Source organism: Epinephelus fuscoguttatus, linkage group LG9, assembly GCF_011397635.1.
Source record: "Epinephelus fuscoguttatus linkage group LG9, E.fuscoguttatus.final_Chr_v1".
In the NCBI taxonomy this organism is placed as follows: domain Eukaryota; kingdom Metazoa; phylum Chordata; class Actinopteri; order Perciformes; family Serranidae; genus Epinephelus; species Epinephelus fuscoguttatus.
Genome location: NC_064760.1, coordinates 17,917,825 through 17,938,489, shown reverse-complemented (window position 1 = coordinate 17,938,489; position 20,665 = coordinate 17,917,825). Strand labels below are relative to the sequence as shown.

The 20,665-nt window shown below is 39.1% G+C and overlaps 3 protein-coding genes across 4 annotated transcripts in view; 1 reads left to right on the top strand and 2 right to left on the bottom strand.

Moving 5' to 3' along the window:
* Positions 1–1,755: 1,755 nt before the first annotated feature.
* On the bottom strand, positions 1,756–4,609 carry tmem35 (transmembrane protein 35). The gene is made up of 2 exons (XM_049585738.1): positions 4,131–4,609; positions 1,756–3,200 (listed from the first exon to the last, which is right to left on the bottom strand). Exons 1-2 carry the CDS (start codon positions 4,248–4,250, stop codon positions 2,835–2,837), a joined length of 486 nt encoding a protein of 161 aa, XP_049441695.1. The 5' UTR covers positions 4,251–4,609; the 3' UTR covers positions 1,756–2,834.
* A 1,592-nt stretch (positions 4,610–6,201) lies between these two features.
* arl13a (ADP-ribosylation factor-like 13A) lies at positions 6,202–18,781 on the bottom strand. The gene is made up of 10 exons (XM_049585737.1): positions 18,711–18,781; positions 11,900–12,016; positions 9,381–9,451; positions 9,033–9,285; positions 8,793–8,898; positions 8,486–8,691; positions 8,273–8,381; positions 7,015–7,279; positions 6,811–6,927; positions 6,202–6,688 (listed from the first exon to the last, which is right to left on the bottom strand). Exons 2-10 carry the CDS (start codon positions 11,956–11,958, stop codon positions 6,633–6,635), a joined length of 1,242 nt encoding a protein of 413 aa, XP_049441694.1. The 5' UTR covers positions 11,959–12,016; positions 18,711–18,781; the 3' UTR covers positions 6,202–6,632.
* The window catches only part of xkrx (XK related X-linked), a 31,062-nt gene continuing 18,967 nt past the window's right edge, over positions 8,571–20,665 (top strand). Inside the window, exons 1-2 of one of the 2 annotated variants that reach the window (XM_049585736.1) lie at positions 8,571–8,699; positions 9,074–9,217. The gene's annotated coding sequence lies outside the window, so the exon portion shown is untranslated. Of the gene's footprint in view, positions 8,700–9,070; positions 9,218–20,665 lie in introns of those variants that run through there. The other variant, XM_049585735.1, reaches the window with a different exon arrangement.

The window sequence follows — 20,665 nt, the reverse complement described above, 5'->3', positions numbered from 1 at the left end:
TGACTTAGAAAATTTGGTATTCTGGAAGACAATAGGTTGCTAACAGCACAGCAGCAACACAACAAATGATGGTAACTTACAGTATGTCAGGAAAGACACAGCAGGACACTGAAAAACTGTTAAGTTTGCTAAAAATTTGCTCACACTCTTAACCTTAGAATGAGCCATTAATATCTACATGGGGAGTGTGTCCTTGTCTAAGGAGATCACCATATTGCTTCTACAGTAACCCATAATGGACAAATAAAACACTGGCTCCAGATAGGGCTGTTCACACTTTTAAATTTTTACATTTCCAGATTTTCAGATTTTTACATCTGCCACCATAGTTCACACTTGGCACACAGAAGTTTCAGTTCTGCAACCTCGCCACTAGATGCCACTAAATCCTACACACTGGACCCTTAAATTATTGTTTTTATTCTGGTGATTTTTACTGAAATAAATGCTCTCCCACATAAAAGACAGTGTCTGGTTGCTGGTCTCTTGTTCAAAAGAACTTTTTATGTTGGACATATTCCATTTCATCAAATGAAAACATATTTTCTTTACATAAGTTTTGTAGCTGTTTGTTTCTGTGTTGAAACACCTATCAGTCATATACCCCTGGGCCCAGTGAGCCCGATCAGTATTTTATTTATATAGTCATATATTATTAGTTTGAAACATCCTTAAACATTCGTTCTGCTAACAAACCTTGGGTCCTCCAACTACTGCATTGTAACAAGATGATCAGTGTAATTCACTTCACCTGTCAGTCAGTGGTGTTAATGTTTTGGCTGATGGGTGTAGAAATATTCGCAAACGCACACACCCAGCCATCTGAGGAGAGGTGATCACTCTTTGATTGGTCTTTGCCAGATGTTCTGAGGTTCATGGCGAGTTGTTCCTCCTCTCCTTGAAGCTTAAAACCAAAACTAGCCTTTACAAACCACCCTACAAAACCAAATGGCCAAAAAACTGCAGGAGGGTGCAGGCCCTGTAAAACATATTTATATTATGCTGTATTTAGTTATATGTTTTCATGTTGGTCAAGCTGTTCTGCCCACATCACAGTGACATTCCTTTAAGCTGTAAACTGACTGACCTCCAGGCCTGTTTTCATGCTTTAGGGGGAGGAGCAGGGGCAAAACCAATCCATTTTGTCTTGAGGGCAACAGAAAGACCCTTGTGTCTGAGTTATGCTGTTTACCCCCTCATCCTCAGCATCCGGTCTGTGGGCCTATACATTTTCTGCCCATGTAGGTTAAAATTAGAGATGGGTTTTGCTGTGTCGAATATGGCATTGAGTGAAGCACCCATTCCCTAAAAAAGTCAAATTATGCAGTCCTCAAAAGCATATTTACAAAATAAAACATTTCAATCAGGGTACTCTTTTATGATACAGTTTACTCATAGCGACATTAATCCTATAATAAATTAAAATACAATTTCTATTACTTGTCATTTAAGAGTTGTAACTCTTCGCTGAAGTAAAGCAGAAATGGTCAAAAATTCACAAAACTGTGATGCATAGAATAAAAATAGCACCAACTCCCTTACAGGGCACGGTGACAAGCATATCTGGGCCAATAAAACTTTGTACAAAGCTTATGTGCTGATATGATGGAATTACCTTGACAGGGACTGACTGAAGTTATATAACAAGATTACAACACAAAGACCCCACAACAGCATCCGTTGCTGCAAATGTAATTATTAAGTTCAACTGAGAGACATGCAGGAGAGCTAATAAAAAAACAATATTTAGTCAGTCTCACCTCCAATTCTTTATTTTAAGTATATCATTTACAGAAATATTGTGAATCTTAAAACTAACCAACAGGATTTTCAATCGAATCCCTTTCGCAGAACTGTAATAGGAATGCGTTTTATATCTTTAGAGAGAAAAAAATAAAACCAAACAGATCATCAGAATCTTGAAGAGACAGTGAATACGTTTTAGGCTTCGAATGTGAATTACAAAAGGTAAAATTTTTAACAGGCAAAAGGACTTTTTTTTTTTATTTGGTTATGTTCTGCTGTACAAGCTAGAAGCAGACACCTGAGGCAGCAACTGCTGTACTTTCCAGCTACACAACTTCACTGTGATAACTGAACTGAAAGGAGAAAGGGGGTATTCAGCTTATTTTACTCTGGGAGTAAGGATTTCATGCATACCTCTACAAAAATGTACTGAGATGAAAAATGAACAAGGGTTTATACATTTTTTTCTTTTCCAAAACTGCTTTCTGGTAACACTGAACCAAAATAAGATGTCGATATGCAATACTTGTTGATGTATAATTTGTACAAAATTGTTTCAAAAGTGCTTATTTTGGTTCATGTTCTGTACTCTTGACCAGATGAAACATGCTAGAACTACTGAATTTCATAAATCATCAGTCTCTCCTACCTACAGTATAAAAACAAATTAGAAAATCAAGCTACAAAGATTCCTTCATGAAAAACAGCATTCTCAAATCAACTTGTAACATAAATGAAGTTCACACTTGATTAAAAACACAAACACATTTAGCACAGTGTCGGACTGAAATAAATAGGGAAAAATGGATTCACTATTCAGACAACGAGCAGAGCTCATGAGAGTTTCCACAGATATGATTGTCCACGGTTATGTGGAGGATGTACCAGGATCAGGAGTTCTCAGTTTCACAGTAAGAGTGCAGTGGAGTAGGTGAGAGTCATCAGTCAGCCAGCTGGATGGGACGGGACAGGGTGTGAGGGGTGTTATAACTGGAAGTGACTGATTCCTTCAAAATTTGAATTACTACAATCCATAGGGGCGCACCAGGTTCCCTTCGTTGTGGCTTGGACCAAAGTAGGAGAGGATCTTAAGACTGCTTGACCTTGTTCTTTTCCTGGTCATTGATGTGCTGTTCCTCTCTGCTGTCCTCTCTCTCCGGCCGGTCGTCACTCTGGCGGGCAATAAGCAGTCGGCAGGTGAGCAGAATACCAAAGACTAGAGCGTGGGCGTACCGTTTCAGGGGGTCTCCTACTAGCTGGTGGAAGAATAGGACGGCAAGCATGACCAGCAACAGTAGGAAGTTGGCCACATCCTTCGGCCTGCCCGGTACGAGGGTGAGCACCACACCACAGCCCACCTCCAGAGAGCCAATGATCTTACGAAGCAGGACTGAGCTGATGCCAATCTTTTTCAGGCCTGGCAGTGCCTTGGCATAGCTCTTGTATGCCCTTTTCTGAAAGGATAAAGCACAAAGATCTTTTTAAATGCATCTAACATTTAACTTCAGTCACACAAACTCCCACTGATATCTTTGAGTAAGGCCATTGAGGGACCATATAAGGTCACCAAGTGTTTAAATTCAAATGCTTTTATTACATCACCATGGTTGCACAATTAATCTCAGCTTCCTGGCCTAAGAAAACATTTATGCATGTACAATTATGACAAGAAAATAACGTATAGCAGTGTGGATTTTGCATGATGCCTAAATACATGCCAGCTATCATCTTCCATACAGGGCATTTCAACATCAGCCCCGGCAGGTGCATCTCATAGAAATTGCTGGAATCCGCCGCCATTGCTCTTTAGCTGTTGCTCTTTATATTAAACGAGACACTTAGCAGCTAAACTGTATTTAACATTCTGTAAAGAGCAAGATATCACTTTAAAATCTGCATGTAGGTTTGCATGGTTCAGCTAAATTATAGCATGTAGCGTGATTAATACGGTGCATTCTGCTATTCATTGCTGACCCCCCATTTCAGCGTGTACTAGCTAATGGTTGTTCTATTTATCTATACCGATTCATGTATGTTACCCATGTTGACACAGAAATATTTAAAGGTTTACCTTAAAACACACAGAACTAGCCTATGTGCTAACTGTGTTACTAACGTTACAGGCAATAACCACACATACAGCAGGTCTCACCATTTTACATACATTAATCTCCTCTGTGAAATTAACTGATGCTTCATAGGGGCAGATTTTAAGAGTAAGCTAACATATAAAGCATTCATTTTCCGTATCTTTTACTATTTAGGTCAGCATCCCCTCACATTATTCGAGCCTGAGAGCCTTTCGCGTCTGTAGCCAGCACAGAACAATGGCCTTTAACGTTCCCCCCACAGATGCCGTCAGTTTATCGTGAAGATTTACTCACCATTTCACTGTATGCGTCTTTGCTTAGTCTCGGGGTGAGCTTAATGGTCCCCATAAACACGAAAAATAACCCCAAAGCAAAAGAAAGGGCTACGATAGTAATTGTCCTTGGTGAGGCCATCTTTCGCCACCGTGCGTGCAGCAGGCGCTTCCCACTGAATTGAATGAGAGTCGGATGGTTTCCCGGTGAAGATGCACCAGGGGGATGGGCTTCTGGGTGGACGACAAAGATGGCGACGCGCGGGTCCCCTCTCTGCTCCGCATCCAGGAGATGAGGACAAGGGCAGCCTGACAGGAGCTCACCCACAACTCAAAACACAGCATCTCACTCTTATTACCCCTTTACTTATTCATAACACGAACATGACAATAGTAGCAGGCCATTTTAGTTAACTTAAACAGGACAAGTCTTCTCTGAATTTGTTTCTTCCAGTTGGAGGATCACTACCGTTACATTGAGGTTGCCAGGCAACCAGCAAAGACTCCAGGAAGTCACTATGCCCTGGAAAGAAATAGTCCCTCAGACAACTAACCTTAAAACTACAAATTTCTGTTTTCAAATCAGATTTTTAGATGAATCATATTAACTAGAAATCTTTACAGATGCTGGTAGGTGTATTTAGTTACTTTTCAGCTAAGCCACCGGTTTACATTGTTCAGTTTTTATGCTAAGTTAAGCTAGCCAGCTGCTAGCGGTAACATTAGCCTGATTGGTTTTGGTACACTTGCAGCTTTGAACAAATTAAATTTGAGTTGGCCTCAGCTTTTTTCAGCACCCCAATGACATGGTGAAGCATCAGCCATTCATAAGTTTTTTTTTTTATTTAATCTGTGGTACTGTGTTGTTTAGCTTAGTTAGCTGACTTAATGCTAGCTTTATGAGTGTATTGCAGTGCACACAGAGATGCAATGGGGTGGTGAAATGACTGATGTTAAAGTGACGCTCAGACGTTGATGAAGAACAATAGTTACTATGGCTTGGAAAGAAATAGACCCTCAGACAACTGACCTTAAAACTACAAATACCCTGTTCAGTTTCTATGCTAAGGTAAGCTAACCAGCTGCTAGCGGTAACGTTAGCTTGAGTGGTATTGGTACATTTGCAGCTTTGAACAGGCTACAAATTAAATTTGAGTTGGCCTCAGCTTTTGCAGCGCCCCATTGACATGGTGAATAGTCAACCAAAAATTCCTTTTTCGATTCTAGCTGTGGTATTGTGTTATTTAGCTTAGTTAGCTGACTTAATGCTAGCTTTATGGGTGTATTGCAGTGCACACAGGGATGCAATGGGGTGGCAAAATGTGATGTTAAAATGGCACTCAGGCATTGATGACGAGCATCAGTAATTTTTTGACCAGTTACAGACTTTAGACTTTTTTGTTTGGCAAGAAGCTCTGGCATATTTGTCTGAGGCATCCATTGTAAAAATAACATGTTAAACTTTCAGTTCAAGTAGGAATATTTCAATATTAATCTAGATTTTAGTTATATAAAAGGTGGTGTAAATATCGAAAAATAAGGTCACAAATTCTCCAGTGAGTAATGCAGACATTTAAACACAACTATTTGCCACGGTGGATTTGCAAGAAAAGGTTATTATTTCTCAGCAAACCACAGAAGTTGTGTATATCTTTAGGCAATTTAACATTTTTGTCATTGTTTAAGTCGAGGACAGTACAGTCAATACTGACAAAACTGAACAACTGCCAAAGCCAGAAGCTGCAACGCTCAGAATCAAATCTGTTGTGCCATCTGGTAAGTACTGAATTTTCTCCAGATATAGGAAACGGACTGTGGATTGTGAAAGATGGTCAAAATTACTGGTACATCAGATCGGACAGAATAATTATAAAATGACAAAAAGTGGGGAAACAACAACCCAGCTTGAACATTTAGATAAACAATCTGGTTCTTCGTCTGTCGTCTGTTAGATTCTTAAATCTTAATAACTTTGAGCACAAGTACATTGTTTGCTGAAGCTGCTGTTGTAATGTAAACAGTACATAATAAATATGCCGTGCAAGTAGTGATAAAATGTTTATTTTTATTATCAACAATGCCCCATACTCAGTGCTCTGTCATTATCTGGAAAGTGTTCAAAAACCCGTAAAAAAAAAATACAGTTCCAAAATCATGTTTTCCTTACAATCAAAACTTCATAGATTTACACAAACAAAACCTCTGTTCACATTTTGGCCAGTTACACAATTTTATCTTTGACTTTTCTTTAATTTATACATTGTCATTAATACATTTATCTTTAATCTTTTTTTCAAATTTTGTATTATTAAGGATTCTACCATTACATGATTATGCAGACCTGCCCTTCACTACACAGTGGAATTTACAATTTCACTCCAAAGGTTCAGAGATCAGGTCTTAGGTCTATGGAAAGTAATAAAGACATAACAAGAATCTGTGTATCTGTCTTTGAAGTGATGTAGTGTGACTGTGTCCTACTGCCATGGACCACGTCCTCACACTCAGGTCGCAGGACTCAGTCTCACTGTCCCTGATCCTGACGTTCCTTCAGAGCCAGTATTGCTTTTCGGTAAAGATCTATCAGGAGACAGGGTCATCTTTTTTTTAAAATTTAAAGCTTCCATTTCATTTAATTTCATTTCAGTGTCCAAAGTGTTACTGCATTTGATTTGGAGATGGGAGAAGTGGATGAGGCTCACCAAAGGTTGCAGACAGGTCCACAGGTTGAGGGTAAGCTCCAGACATCTCCTCTGTGTTGATCTTGTTCTTTCTTTTCACTTTGACAACTCTTTTCTTCTTCTTCGTTTCCCCTTTAGCTAGACATCAGATAAAATAAATGTTAGATTTCCATTCTTAGACAGCCAAAAAACAAAACATATAGGTCGTTAATAACCATTATCAACCTTTGAGCGGCTTCTCGTCATTGTCTGGTGATTCTGGCACGTCAGTCCTCTCTTCTTTCACCTTTGTTTTTCGCTTTGGTTTGACTTTTTTCGGTGGGATCAGGGCACTGCTGGCTTTCTCTCTTTGAACAGAGTTTTCTTGCTCTCCTTCAGGACTGTCGCCCTCCTCTTCCTCCCCCTGTTCATTTCCTTGATCATCTTCCTCTTTGGTCTTAACAGGCTTCTTCTTCTTCTTTGTCTTCAGTGTCTTTTTCAGAGTGGTTTCCTGTGAATAAAACACTTGAGAGTTTAATTCACCATTTCAGTATTGTAACATAATTTGATGTCATGTTATTAAAGAGGACTTCACAATTATGACAATCAAATACAAAATTAAGGTGACAAATGCCACCATTCCAGCAAAGAGGATGAGATACAGACCTAGTTTAAGGAAAGGGTGAGTATTAGGGGTGGACATCATCAGAGGCCTAATGATATGATATCATCATGATACTTACATCATAAACTATATTATTGCAATTTAAAAATGATAATGATATGATGAGTATTGCGATGACATATATTGCGAGATATTGCAGTTTATTACCTTTTATTTAACTGCAAATTATGTCCCCAAAGGAAAACTTTGTCACCATCTGTTTTTTATTTGTTAAGATGAAGTTTTCAGTCTGTTTATCTCACTTCAGTCCTTTTTATTGAAGCAAAATGTGTCTAGTGGATTGAAAAAGCAACTGATGTTATTATTCTAGTAGGCTACAAAAAGATTAATTTGTCTTTGCAATATTAATAATGTCTATAATTCAATAAATTGACACTTGGGATCTGTGCATTGATACAATACTGCCATGCAAAATATTGCAAAAGTATAGTTAATGATTTTTTAGGAGGAGAGCTGCAATGATTAATTGGTTAGTCAAGCAATATCAAATTAATCTTTTTGTTTGTTTGTTTGTTTAAGAAAAATGCCCAGTTTCTCAAATGTGAATGTTTGCTGTTTTTTGTTTTGAATTGTTTTGTGAGTCCATTGTGACTGTAAACTGAATATCTTTGGGTTTAAGACTGTTGGTTGGACAAAACAAGACATTTGAAGAAGCCGAAGTTCATTCAAGCATATAGCTGTATTGAAATGTGTTTCTAATTTTCTTCCCTGCTAATATTTGTAAAAGCGATAGAAACAGTGTTATGTTTTTACAAGTGTTTTGTAATAAAGTGGTCGCTAAGTGTAGTTTTCAAAAAGGGAGAAAGATAATTTCCTGACCTTTTGCAGCATGTTACGAATGGGTTGCAGCTTTCCTTCACTCTTCGTCTTTTTCTCCTTTTCTTTTGGCCGATGAACCTGGCGGAGATCTGACTTGCTGGATCGCATTCTGAGGTGAGAAAACATTTAACAGAAAAGCTCAGATTTAGTAACATACCATGCATTGGGTTTATGTTGAGCTGTACAGTATTTATTATGTTTGACCTCTCTTACCTTTCCACTTTGGTTTTTTTGCGAACTTTCTCACTTTTCCAGGCCTTTTCCCGCTCTCTTGGTTCCAGAGGCCTCTTGCTGTCCTGCGCGACACGTGTGCACAGCTCAGGGTAATCTAGACAAACAGCACGCAGCAACCAGCGAAGGCCTCGTAGAGTCTTTCTGTCCGACCAGCGCCGCAAGTCCATTAAGGCTGAACAAGGCTCCTGAGAGGGTGAGGACAAAAAGGTTTGCCTGTCATCCATAGTCTGTTTCAGTACTTCCAAGATATTTGCTTTTGTTTGTGTTTGTGAACATTAACACTTACAATATGGCACAGAGAGCGGCTCTGGTTGACCAGCCTCTCCAGTGATAGAATCTCAATCAGCTCACTTCCCAGCAAAGCGTTCATTTTGTCCTGTTTGTTAGCCAGCCTGAAAAAAAAAGTCTTAGTTACCCAGTGGCGTTATTTCAGTATTTCCCTCATCAGCCACAAGGGGGCACTGTTTACACTACACATGAGGTTAAATCACATTTGTAATTTATGTATAAAGTTAAGTATAATTACACTAAAATGGGTTTTCCTGCCACTCTCGGTTGCTTCAGCAGGTCAGCAAGCACCTCCTTGACCTCCTTTATCCTCAGCCTGTCACTGGAGTCCACCACAAAGATGATCCCATGGGCCTCTCCACAGAGCTCCCTCCAGGCTCCTCTTGACTCTGCTGATCCCCCAACATCCAGCAAGGAGACCAGGTAGTTCTCCACTCTCAGCTCATTTCTGACACAGCCTTGGGTGGGTCCTGCTTCCACACCATGGGGGACTGAAAAGGACAGGAGGTAAAACACAGGTAGATCATTTGTTGTGTTTTAAAGCACTTTTAGAAAGTAATTCGTCTTAAAGTCACTGTTGAATTACCTCTTAACATCCCTCTGATGGAGGATGTTTTTCCTGCTTTGTCAAGACCAACCACCAGAATGGTCACTTTCCTGCAAAGAGGTACAGGTCGTGTAAAGTTTCACTTAAAAGAGCACCATGTAGCTTTAACTGACAGCTGTACATTAAAGCAGTAACTGGACATCTTATCAGGTGGCATCAATGAAGTGTCCATGACATGCAGATAGGGATGTAAGAGAATATCAATACACTTGAGTATCATGATGTTATATTTTGTAATACTGTGCTGATTCTTGCAAAGATTTGTGGCAGTGGTTCATTTTGTGTTGTGTTTAACCCCCCGACACCTAGATAGTGTTGTAATCTATCTTAAGCCATCTGACTCTTCCACAATGTAACAACATGGCGGTAGGATAAACACAAAGAAAACAGGCCTATGAAGCAAAGGGTGCACTGCTAGCATTTACAGTATACCTAATATTACAATTTCAAAAATCGGCTTGCTTACAGTATTGCAATATATTGAATCCAGCCCAGTTGCCAGAGGAAAATGATTGCATTATACATTTCTGTAAACCATGAATATGTTACATTAGCATATTTCATACAAGTCATATCAAGTTATATACAGGCTGACTTTCCTCATCTGGAGGTGGAGGGGATGGTGGATAGTGTGTCACATAGGCAAGACACCATCCAAGCTGCCAACCACTGCAGATGACTGTTCGAAACCAGCAACACTGGTTGTTTTTGGCGAACCTTCGTGGTGTTTCCCAGTGGCATTTGTGGCCCTAAATATGGGAACGATCTTTTCCTAACTATAACCAAGTGTTTTTTTTTTTTATCCCTGAACCTGCTCACACCTTCACCACAGCGTTGTTGAGAAACACAAAGTTTCAACATGTCTGCTACAAAATAATGTACAAATGTAACATATCCATGGTTTGCAGAAACATACAATCAGTGTTGGGTAGTAGCATCACTTCAAGTAGCGAATTTGACTGTATTCTCAGTAGCATGGTGGTAACGTCACTACTTTCTGAGTCAAATAGGTTTTCAGTAGCGAAGTTAATTAATTGACGGAGTAGTGCAGTAGTGTCCACAAAAGTTACAAGCTATTTTTCCCAGGAAAAGCCCTGAAGCGCAGCTGATTCTGGACAAAAGTGAGGATAACAAAACTAAGGATAAGTAATGTGACTGATGCCAGTGCCACACAGACATGTAAACAAGGGAAGCAAGTATGCATGATATCACATACTAGTCCTTTAGTTTTTTGTGCTTGCTGCTTTGCTGGCTTTTCTTGGCAAGACCCGCCCTACTCTGCCTCAGACTGGCTACACTGCACTTCTGGACACATCTCTAATGTGTCTTGCCCCTTATAATAAACAGTTCAACTGAACATTTTTTGCCTGCGTATTTGTTTGGCTGACATTTTTTCTTTACTGAGTAAACAATGATTTGACGTGAAATTACTTTTGCCATTTTCTCGTAGCTTAGCTTGCTACATTTCTCTGGGGATAGCTTCAATGTCATGAAACTTTATTTTGATGGAGAGTAACTGGTAGCTTAGCTCACTACATTTTCAAAGTAGCTTGGCCAACGCTTCATACAATTCGAACTTTTTTTGGCAGTTGGATTAATTGAATTGTAACCCCTTTATTGTTATATGTATTGTATCATCAGATTCTTCCCAATACACAGCCCTACATGCAAATTCATATTATTAAGGAAAAATCAGTTTCTATGAGCCCAGCAACATGAGGATTTTATCTGGCCAAATGTGGTGAATCTAAGAGGTTTAAAGGTAGGATCTACATATGCAGCGTCTCCTTTAGTAGGTGAGGCACTTGGGGAATCCTGCATGCTAGCTTTTGTTGAGGTTAACTTTTAAATTCTGTTTTCTCTCTTCTGTTTTTACTCTTTCAATCACTGATGTGCCTGAGTGAATTTGCTGAAACATATTCCTGTTGTGGAGTGCCTTTTGGGGAGTATTTATAAGAATATGTTTCTCACTGAACAGTTTTACAGCTTGCTTTACAGTTGCTGTTTGTAAACACACATTCAAATTTGGCCCCTCCTATCAGGCTCAACTCTCTCGGGTGTACGGAGCCCAGAGGTACGGAAGAAGGCTTCACAGAAGAGGTTCAGGCAAGGCTCACGCTGGTGCACGCTTGGGCACGGCACCCGCACTCTCTCATTGGCTGGGGAAATCTCCACCCAGAAGCAGTCCGAGCTCACAAAAACATCAAAATACAGTTAAAGGGCAGGAGCTCTACAAACAGGGTAACCACCACATATGAATAGAAGCCCATAGGTGATGATTAAGCAGGATTTCATTTGTATATGTCTATATTTTGTTTGGTTTGAAAATCCTCCAGATCCTACCTTTAACGTCCTGATTAAGCTGATTAAACACTTGTTTTCTCTATTCTTTGGAAGACCGTAGTTTTGCCAAATGCGGCACTTGCATTACTGACCAAATTTTTGGAGACTTATCATACAACTAACTGTCATTAGTTAACAAATGTTCTATTAGTTACCTGATCGGCTCCTGTATTTTGGCGACCCAGGTACAGCAGTTGCTCATCAGGTTGAACATGTTTACATGAGGTGAGCAAGGTGAGCACAGCGGCCACCATCTTCTTTGGAACTGATAGCTGCAAACAGATGCTTAACCTTAGTATGACACACACACTCACACAAACAAGGCTGGTTGGTTGAGTCATCGAGGTCATAGCCAGGTCCAACACAAAGATGCTTTGTGGCACCTGTGGGTTTAGGAGACTTTTACAGATGGTCAGACATCCAGGCAATGCTTTGACTGCCAAGTGTCTCTCTCTACCTCAACAAAATCTAGCTGTATTAGCAATCTGTATTAGCTGTAGTAGCATTCTTTTACTCTCAGACAACATAGTTACAAATATTATATATAACCTTTATTTAATTAGGAAGTCACATTGAGATTAAAAACCTCTTTTGCAAGTGAGACCTAGCTAAAACAAGGTCAAATAGCAGCGTCCAACAACAGCGACAACAGGTATATCAAAATACATTATAATACAGTGCATAAATGAGGCAGCAATATTTCATCTTGAATTTGTTAGTTAATTGAAGCAGCTAGCTGTGACCATTTCCTTTATTCTAATTTTAAAATTATTTAAGGAGATAAGGGCCAGTTTGAGCTTTGCATGCAGATCAAGCCTCTATGCTGGTACAAGGTACTTGTGTGTTTAATATTTAGTTTGTTGTCCAACCAAATTCCTCAGTATGTATAATTATCATCAGATTGAATGGAGACACCATCAAGAGTATTGATGGAGAGGGCTGCAACATTTATCTTTTCAGTCATAATTTAAGTTTTGGTTGAGATTAAAACTCCATTTATTGTCTCTGTATATTCCATTTCTGCCAATAGATGCCCCTAAATCCTAGACACTGGACCTTTAATTTATTATGTATTTCGTACATTATTAATTCATTATTTAATTCTTTTAACTTCATTTTAATTTTAAAAAAGTGTTTCTCCTTAGACAGTTGTACCACAAGTGGATCACACATGTGAACAAGCTCTCTGCCATGTGTAGGGAAGTATGACTGGGCCTCTAAACTCTTGTAATACACACACAGCAGGTGTCTGAGGTAGTCAGGCCATGTGCTAAAAAAAAAAACACTGGCAGATCTTTCAGTCCTTTGTCCAGTGCATCTGTTGAGACTGCGTAATCTGCTAAAGCCAGTTTAGAACGGCCTGCTTTTACCATGTTGTTAACAACTTGACCCATATTTGTTTTGGCTGTAAAAGACAGTGAAGTCATATCCATCACTGTGTAGTGTCAGTGACGATGTTTTCCATGTTTTCACAGACAATCTGAGCAATAGTTGAGTCTTTAAGATAAATGGAAACATCAAGAAGTCCAAAACCCAAAGATATTCAATTTACTGTCATATATGACAAATAAAAGAAGCAAATAATCTTATTAAGAAGCTGAAATTGGAGGATATTCAATAATTAATTGATTATCAAAACAGATGGGGTGATTAATTTTCTGCTGATCAACTAATCTATTAATCGTCGAATTGGTGCAGCTCTATATTAGACATTCAGAGTAAGTTAAAATAAAAGTATCAACACAGCAGCTAACAGTGATTTAAAAATACAAAGATGTTACCTGTCAACAGTACTGAACATGCAGGTTGTGGTACAGTGTGAGTGTTAAAGATTTATGTGTTTGCTCTATGTAGAGACTTTAAAAAAATATGTAATGTATATTCCAAAATATCATTTTAAGTTTTATGATTTTAATAATTATGTATATTTCAACAAATACCGGATACAGAAATGTTTTTGGTTCAAATTAAATGTTTGAATCTGGCTCATGCTTTGTAAATATGTTTAGATTAATATTGATTGTATTGATATCAGAAAGCATGAATAAAATAATAAACTGGAATATTAAGCATAAAGAATAACCAGTTAAGTGTAATACAAATCCCAATTAGCTTTAATAAAAGCCATAAAAACATGTTGATGTAAACATAAATAACATAATAAATCTACAATAAATCTACAGTCAACCTGCAGAAGATTCCTTTATATTTTTCTCACTGATATAAACACTCTAATTTGTAATTTATCTATAACAATGTCTAAAAAAACAATATGCACAACAGTGCACCAGTTTAAATTCATGCTGACAATGAGTGAACAGTACACATGAAATCCAGTAAATGAGAGGAAAGCATTTCAAACCCAGTTAACATTAAACTACCAGTACCTGAAGCCACTGACTGACTAAATCGCAGGTAACAGGTGAGAGGTTTTGCTAATTTTAATAAGCCAGGAGAAATTTAAAGAATACTTACAGAAGTAAGTCTATGTCCATGCATTTGTTTGGGTGCTCGTCCCTTCTAACATCGTGTATCCACTGGCCACAGAACTAATCAGGCTCACACTAAGCCTTTAGTCACCCCATGTGGGAGGAACAACCTGGGATACGTTGTATTGGAATCTCAACCAATCCCTGAGTTTTCTGAGCCGATTGGCAATCCCATTGGATGACATGGTTCTTCTTTAAGAATTAACAAAGGTGCATATACCCGTCTAGGGCAACAAGACGTGTCTCATGGTGTGATCTGTGACGTGGTGCTGCGATCTCCTGAGAGTGGCATCATGCAGAGCGTTTGGACAGATTTAGGCTGCACAACATTAATGGAGACAATGACATCATAACCATGGTGATGGCCAGGTGGTGTCACACTATGTATGTGAGACAGGTATAAATGGAACTAAACTTTTATATAGACCTACTTTTATATTGTGAGGTACATCTTGATTGAGTTACAAATGATATTTATACAGCGTGTAGCTAACTAACATGTTACTGTGTTTATACAAATATTTATGGGTGGGTGTGTACTTTACCAATATGTGCTTATTTATGTATTACAAAGCAGGTATAGGTCCCATATAAATACTGTGAAACTATCAAAATGCTTAATCCACGGAGAAATGCACACAGTCCATATTCAGAAACGTGTTTTTAAATGAGCCGTCAGGACTTTTGTGACGTTGTTATGTCACAACTATACTTTTTAAAGGTAGAAAAAGCTGCTTCAGTGCCATTACAGTCATGTCCCAATGACAGTGCAAAGACACCGAGAGCGCAGCTGTGGAAGACCCGGAAACAGCGACTATTCAGAGCAGACTTTGTTTTTCGGGAGTCGGGCTAACAAAGACATGCACTAAATCAGAGCATTTCAGGCTGAGGGTAAATACAGGCATATTCAGGCAGACAGTGTGAGAGAAAAATTTTAACAATAAAGTATGTTCTGGTAGAAACACAGATGAATCTGAAAGTGAGAATGATATGGGACCTTTAAAGCTATGTCACTTCATTCTGTTTTTATGGTGCCTTTTCAGCATCTGACCAGGGAATGGGTGAAAATTAGCCTTTTAGGTTAACTCTTGCTCATTTACAGTTCATTTCTTGTTAATCAGTGAGAGAGATGGTCCTGTCTAACAACTAAAAGTAAATATATGAATTGATATATGAATTGATAAAATATTACTCAGTATGGATACAACAAGATTATGCTTTAGCTGAAAACACATTTAAAAAGGAAAGTCAAGGTTTTTATACCAGCAGATTTTATACACAAATAAATACAATTTTGATTTAAAGGTCCAGTTTCTACGATTTAGAGGCATCTGTTGGCAAAAATGGAATATAAATAAATGGAATTTTAAACTCAGCCACAACTTAAATTTTAATTTTCTCCCCTGAGCAAAGCCCTCCAGCCCTCTCCATCAATACTCTTGATAGTGTCTCCATTCAGTCTGTTGATAATTATGAATACTGTGGAGTCTGGTTGGACAAAAGTGTAAATTTTAAACACACTGACTATCTTGCAATGAAATGTAAGTTCACAGTGGGCTTTCTGCACAGGCTAAAGTCCTGTTTTTTTCTCATGGCGCTAAGAAAATGCTCAGTTGCTAGCCTATTTCTGACTCATCCAACTTACCTAAACCAGAATTTTTTATCTTTGCTAGTTTATAATTACCTGAAACTAAGAATCATTGCGTTTTTGTTACCTAGCTGAGACGAGGGAATCCTCTTCCATGGAGTCCGCCATGTTGTTTTTACAGTGAACCATAACGAAAAAACCAAACACCGGCTGTAGACAAGGCCCTTTGTATCTTATTGTCTTTGCATCCACCACCGTAGTTCTTCTACACGCTTAGCACACAGGAGAAGTTTCAGTTGGTTGCAATCTGCTAGGTGCCCCTAAATCCTTCACCTATTCTTTTAAATCAATACCTGAATGTAAATATTAATGTTCAGGTGTATCAGCAGCTCACTAACACTTATAGAGGATCACCACATTACATAATGGTATTAATACAGTCATTAGTCAGTCCAACTCATGCTGTAATGCAGCATTGGCCACTAGATGGCCTCATATTCACAGGCTCTATTTTTAGAGGCTGCTGTGCACCTCATAGTCTCTGTAAATAATATAATGGCTCTGTTTTCAAGTCCTTGACATGCTTGACAAGATGAATGGCTGTAGCTAGATCTCAGTCTGCTTAAAGCTGTGCATACATATTTCTCACTTACAGGCTCTGTCCATGCATCAATCTACAGAACTGATTATTTAATATCTTAATGTTAATATAGGAAAATGTAAAGACAGCGGACTGAGGAGCAAAGCTTCTGCAGATGTAATGAAATTATACGTAAGGCAAAAGAAATGTTCAGTGAAAGCTTTCAGAGACCTGCAGTTATTGTTTGTGTGCAGGCCTTATCTCATTATGTCATTAAACCAATGTCCAATCAGACTCTGCCCTTCTCTGCTGAGTAGACTCATCCCAGACTCTGACCACAGCCGTGCATCAGCTGACACTGACACACACACACATACACACACACACACACACACGCTCAAACACCCCCACACATGTACGCACACACAGCAAAAACAGCAGCAGCTGAGGACCACACCCTCATCTGCTGCTGTTCTCCACATTGCAAACATGCTTCAAAGACCCCCACTGCTGATTTTGCAATCTGGATTTCAGCTGGACGTCTTCACTGCTTCTGCTGTAATAAATTAACATTAAAGGACCAGTTAGATATTTTAGGAAATATGCCTATTCACTTCCTAGCCCAAAGTGAGTTAAGAAAATTAATACTTGAAACAGTTTTTGAAGAGAAATCAGTCATGAATGAAGAATCTGCTGCTTCTCGTTTTTGGCGTTTTATTGTATTATAGTCTGTGTCTTTTGTTGTTTTGCTGTATTGTCCTGTTGAGCTCTGAGTTTTGTGTTCTTAATTTACATACAGTATTGTTGCATTTTTGTATTCTACCGCATCTTGTGTGTTTTGTCTTGAGTTTTATGCTTTTTAAATGGCCCATCTAGGCATTGGCATCGCAAATTAACTTAGATTTTCCCTACACAAATAAAGATTAAACAAAATCTGTGTGCTAAATATGGAGCTGGTGATGGTGGTGCAGTGGTTAGCACTGTTGCCTCACAGCAAGAGGGTTCAAGGTTGAAACTAGCCGGCCAGCTGGAGCCCTCCAGTGTGGAATTTGCATGTTCTCCCAGTTTCTCTGGGTACTCTGGCTTCCTCCCACAGTCCAAAAACATGCAGGTTAATTGGTAACTTTAAATTGCCATCGGTGAGAATGTGAGAGTGAGTGCTTGTCTGTCTATGTGTCAGCCCTGTGACAGTCTGGAGACCTTTATAGGGTGTATGCCGCCCATTGTCAGCGGGGACAGGCCCCAGCAAACCTGTGACCCTTAAGAGGATAAGTGGTTACAAAAAACTAATTAATGAATACATTTATGAAGCTATGAGCCAGTTAGCTCAACATAAAGGCCGGAGGCAGGGGGAAACAGCTACCCCGGCTGTTTGCACATGTAATAGTAATGTGCTTACCAGCTCCGTGATGCACTTGGGCCCAACAAGACTTCTTTGTATAGACTTACATTGGGAAAGAGACAACTGTAAATTATTGGAAGTTGAGAAGAGCTGCAAAATTGAATAATTTTATCCCCATTCAGGTTAGCATAGCGCTAATCTGGAAGTAGCTGGCTCAGTGAGCAGAAATCTCTACTGCACTTATTCTGTGGGCTCAGTGATGCGGAAGCAGCGCCGATGATCCGGGTAATTTCATACCGTGAAAACAGAGCTTTTTTGGCTTCCAAGGAGCAACTTTCATAGGAATAAACAGGGTCCCACCTCCAATGCTGTATCCAGTTTTCTCAATACATCCATGGTTCTAGCCAGGTTAGCTGTTAGCAATACCAGTTGATTACAATGCATTGCACTGTGTTTTTGGCATACACTCACAATAGCAACATGCTCACAGATAAAAGTTGGACAGTATTGTGTGTATGACTGTTTTAATGAAACGGCAATGAGACTAACGTGCTTGAAAACAGTATATTACTACAGCTTTCACTACTGTTGATATGTGAAGCAGCCACATTGGATTTTGAGGTCATCCACCATCTTTCTGAGTTGGAAATCTGACTTTGTGTTTGGATGTTCTAGTTGAAATTTCCGATTGGGAACTTGGAAATTCCAACTTTCAGTGCAAATGGGATGCACCAAGAGAATGTGAAGGTACTTTATGTGGGATGTTTCCATTAACACTAAGCTAAGCTAAACTAAGCTAAGCTAACTATCGCCTGACTGTAGCTTCTGGTATCTTCTCATCTAACTTAGCTACAGCAAGAAAGCAAAGGCATATTTCCTGAAATGTTGAACTATCCCTTTAAAAATCAGACAATGACTCTTGTAAAAAAAAATTTAACAATGACAAGCAGCGTGCCCTTTCACTGACCTGCTTGGCTGGTAACACTGTGCACATGTCTGGTGCCCAGTAATGAGGTTTCTGTCTTCCTCTTCCCCCTGTCCCCGCACAGCCTCTGCAGTCTGAAGTCACTGACCCACACCACTGCTTCAACAAACACATGCATTAGTAATGACAAGCCTTGGAAGGTTTGCCGACCACTGATGAGATCTGATTAGACAGGAAGAGGTCTGCATGTTTGGAGTGAGCTGTGGTGAAACTGTACCACAGTTCATGGGGAGACACACAGTTGTTTTGTAGTTATAATGGAAGTGGCTACATAGTTACATCTACCATACTGGAAGTTGAAATTGTTTTTCTGTAAAGGTTCATTTAAGGTGACGGGTCATGTTGACATAAACCTAAGCAGCAAAAAGTTTTGCAATGGAAATGTTACTCCACCACAGATTGTGCCTTTCTCATGTCCCTTCCAAACCGACTGTCCTTGTTTGCGTAAGTAGTTGAGCAAACATCAAACTGGTTGTGTTCTGGGTCACAAAACGTAATTGTTCTAATGAGCCTGTGGCCTTAACAAATAGTGATATAATGAGGAACTGTCAGAGTGAAAAGTGAATGAGAAGATGGAGTGCAGTTTGAGTAGTTCATTCAGTGTGTGTGTGTTTAAGTGTGCTGCACCTGTTTGTGTGGCTGCTTCAGTCGCAGGCCTGCAGGTCACCATAGCAAGGCCAAGTCCTCCCTGCTGGTGGAAACTAAAAATGGAAGTGCAGAGAAACTGATCCCTCTTCACTGTGCTCCCACTTGGATGGGACAAATACTGGATGTAATAAAACTACAGTGCATGTTGTCACTGTATCAGTAGCAGATAGTTTGGCACAAGACGCCCAGGGAGAGTGACATGTACAAATAAAATGTCAAGTTCCTCTCAATTCACAGTGGATCCTTATTTTTTAACTGATTATTGTTGTTATTTTAAATGTACTGAGAAGCCTTTTGAGTAGAGGTAGTAGTATTAGACATACAGCAGTAGTAGTAGTAGACGTAGTTACAGTGCAGTAGTAATACTCAAAGCCAAAGTGACCTGGCAAGACACCACATGTGGGGCTGCTCAAAATAGCCGAACCATGCACCAGATAAATGTGAGCATATTTCCAGTTTCTTTTTTTATTCCCTCCTCTACATGCAGTGAGATCATTCAGTGTTTTCTTTCCCTAGTTTCCATGAACATAGTATGTAGGCTAATATTTGTATTGCAGATTCACATCCCTGTTCTGCTCTGTTTACATAAAAATGTAGTGTTTTACCTTTCAGTTTAATCCATACTGTATGTTTGTAAGCTTTTATTTTGTGTAACAGTAAGTGTATCTTTCTTTAGAGTTTTAAGTTCAATTGCTTGTAATGTGGAATATTTTAACCAATGCTCTACACTTTGTTTATGGCCAAAACAGAAAACTATCACCTGAAGTGACCCCTCTTGGTTACGGGTGGGATGGGTCGGGGGTTGTTTTGTTGTTGTGGTGGATTGTATTACATAGACCATGTGTTGCAACTGATTTGAATATCATAAATCATAAAAAAATATGGAATAATATTTGGAATAAAATCAAGTTTTAAAAAGGATACAATAAAACAATATAGCAGTACAATTTAGAGAAATGAAACAGTGGATTTGTGCATATCCGTTTATTACAGTTCAATTCAATTCAATTTTATTTATAAAGCCCAATATCACAAATCACAATTTGCCTCACAGGGCTTTACAGCATACGACATCCCTCCGTCCTTATGACCCTCGCAGCAGATAGGGAAAAACTCCCCAAAAAAAACCCTTTAACGGGGGGAAAAAAAACGGTAGAAACCCCAGGAAGAGCAACTGAGGACGGACAGACGTGCAATAGATGTCATACAGAACAGATCAGCATAATAAATTAACAGTAATCCATATGACACAATGAGACAGAGAGAGAGAGATGTGTGACAATAGTCAT

Excerpts from the sequence above, each read along its gene's own strand:
- arl13a (XM_049585737.1), bottom strand. The coding sequence starts at position 11,958 with ATGTTCAACCTGATGAGCAACTGCTGTACCTGGGTCGCCAAAATACAG. Across the intron at positions 8,382-8,485 it reads AAAAAAACCAAAGTGGAAAG|AATGCGATCCAGCAAGTCAG; the intron begins GTAAGAGAGGTC and ends TTCTCACCTCAG. Across the intron at positions 7,280-8,272 it reads TTCGTAACATGCTGCAAAAG|GAAACCACTCTGAAAAAGAC; the intron begins GTCAGGAAATTA and ends TTTTATTCACAG.
- tmem35 (XM_049585738.1), bottom strand. The coding sequence starts at position 4,250 with ATGGCCTCACCAAGGACAATTACTATCGTAGCCCTTTCTTTTGCTTTG. Across the intron at positions 3,201-4,130 it reads AAGACGCATACAGTGAAATG|AAAAGGGCATACAAGAGCTA; the intron begins GTGAGTAAATCT and ends TTATCCTTTCAG.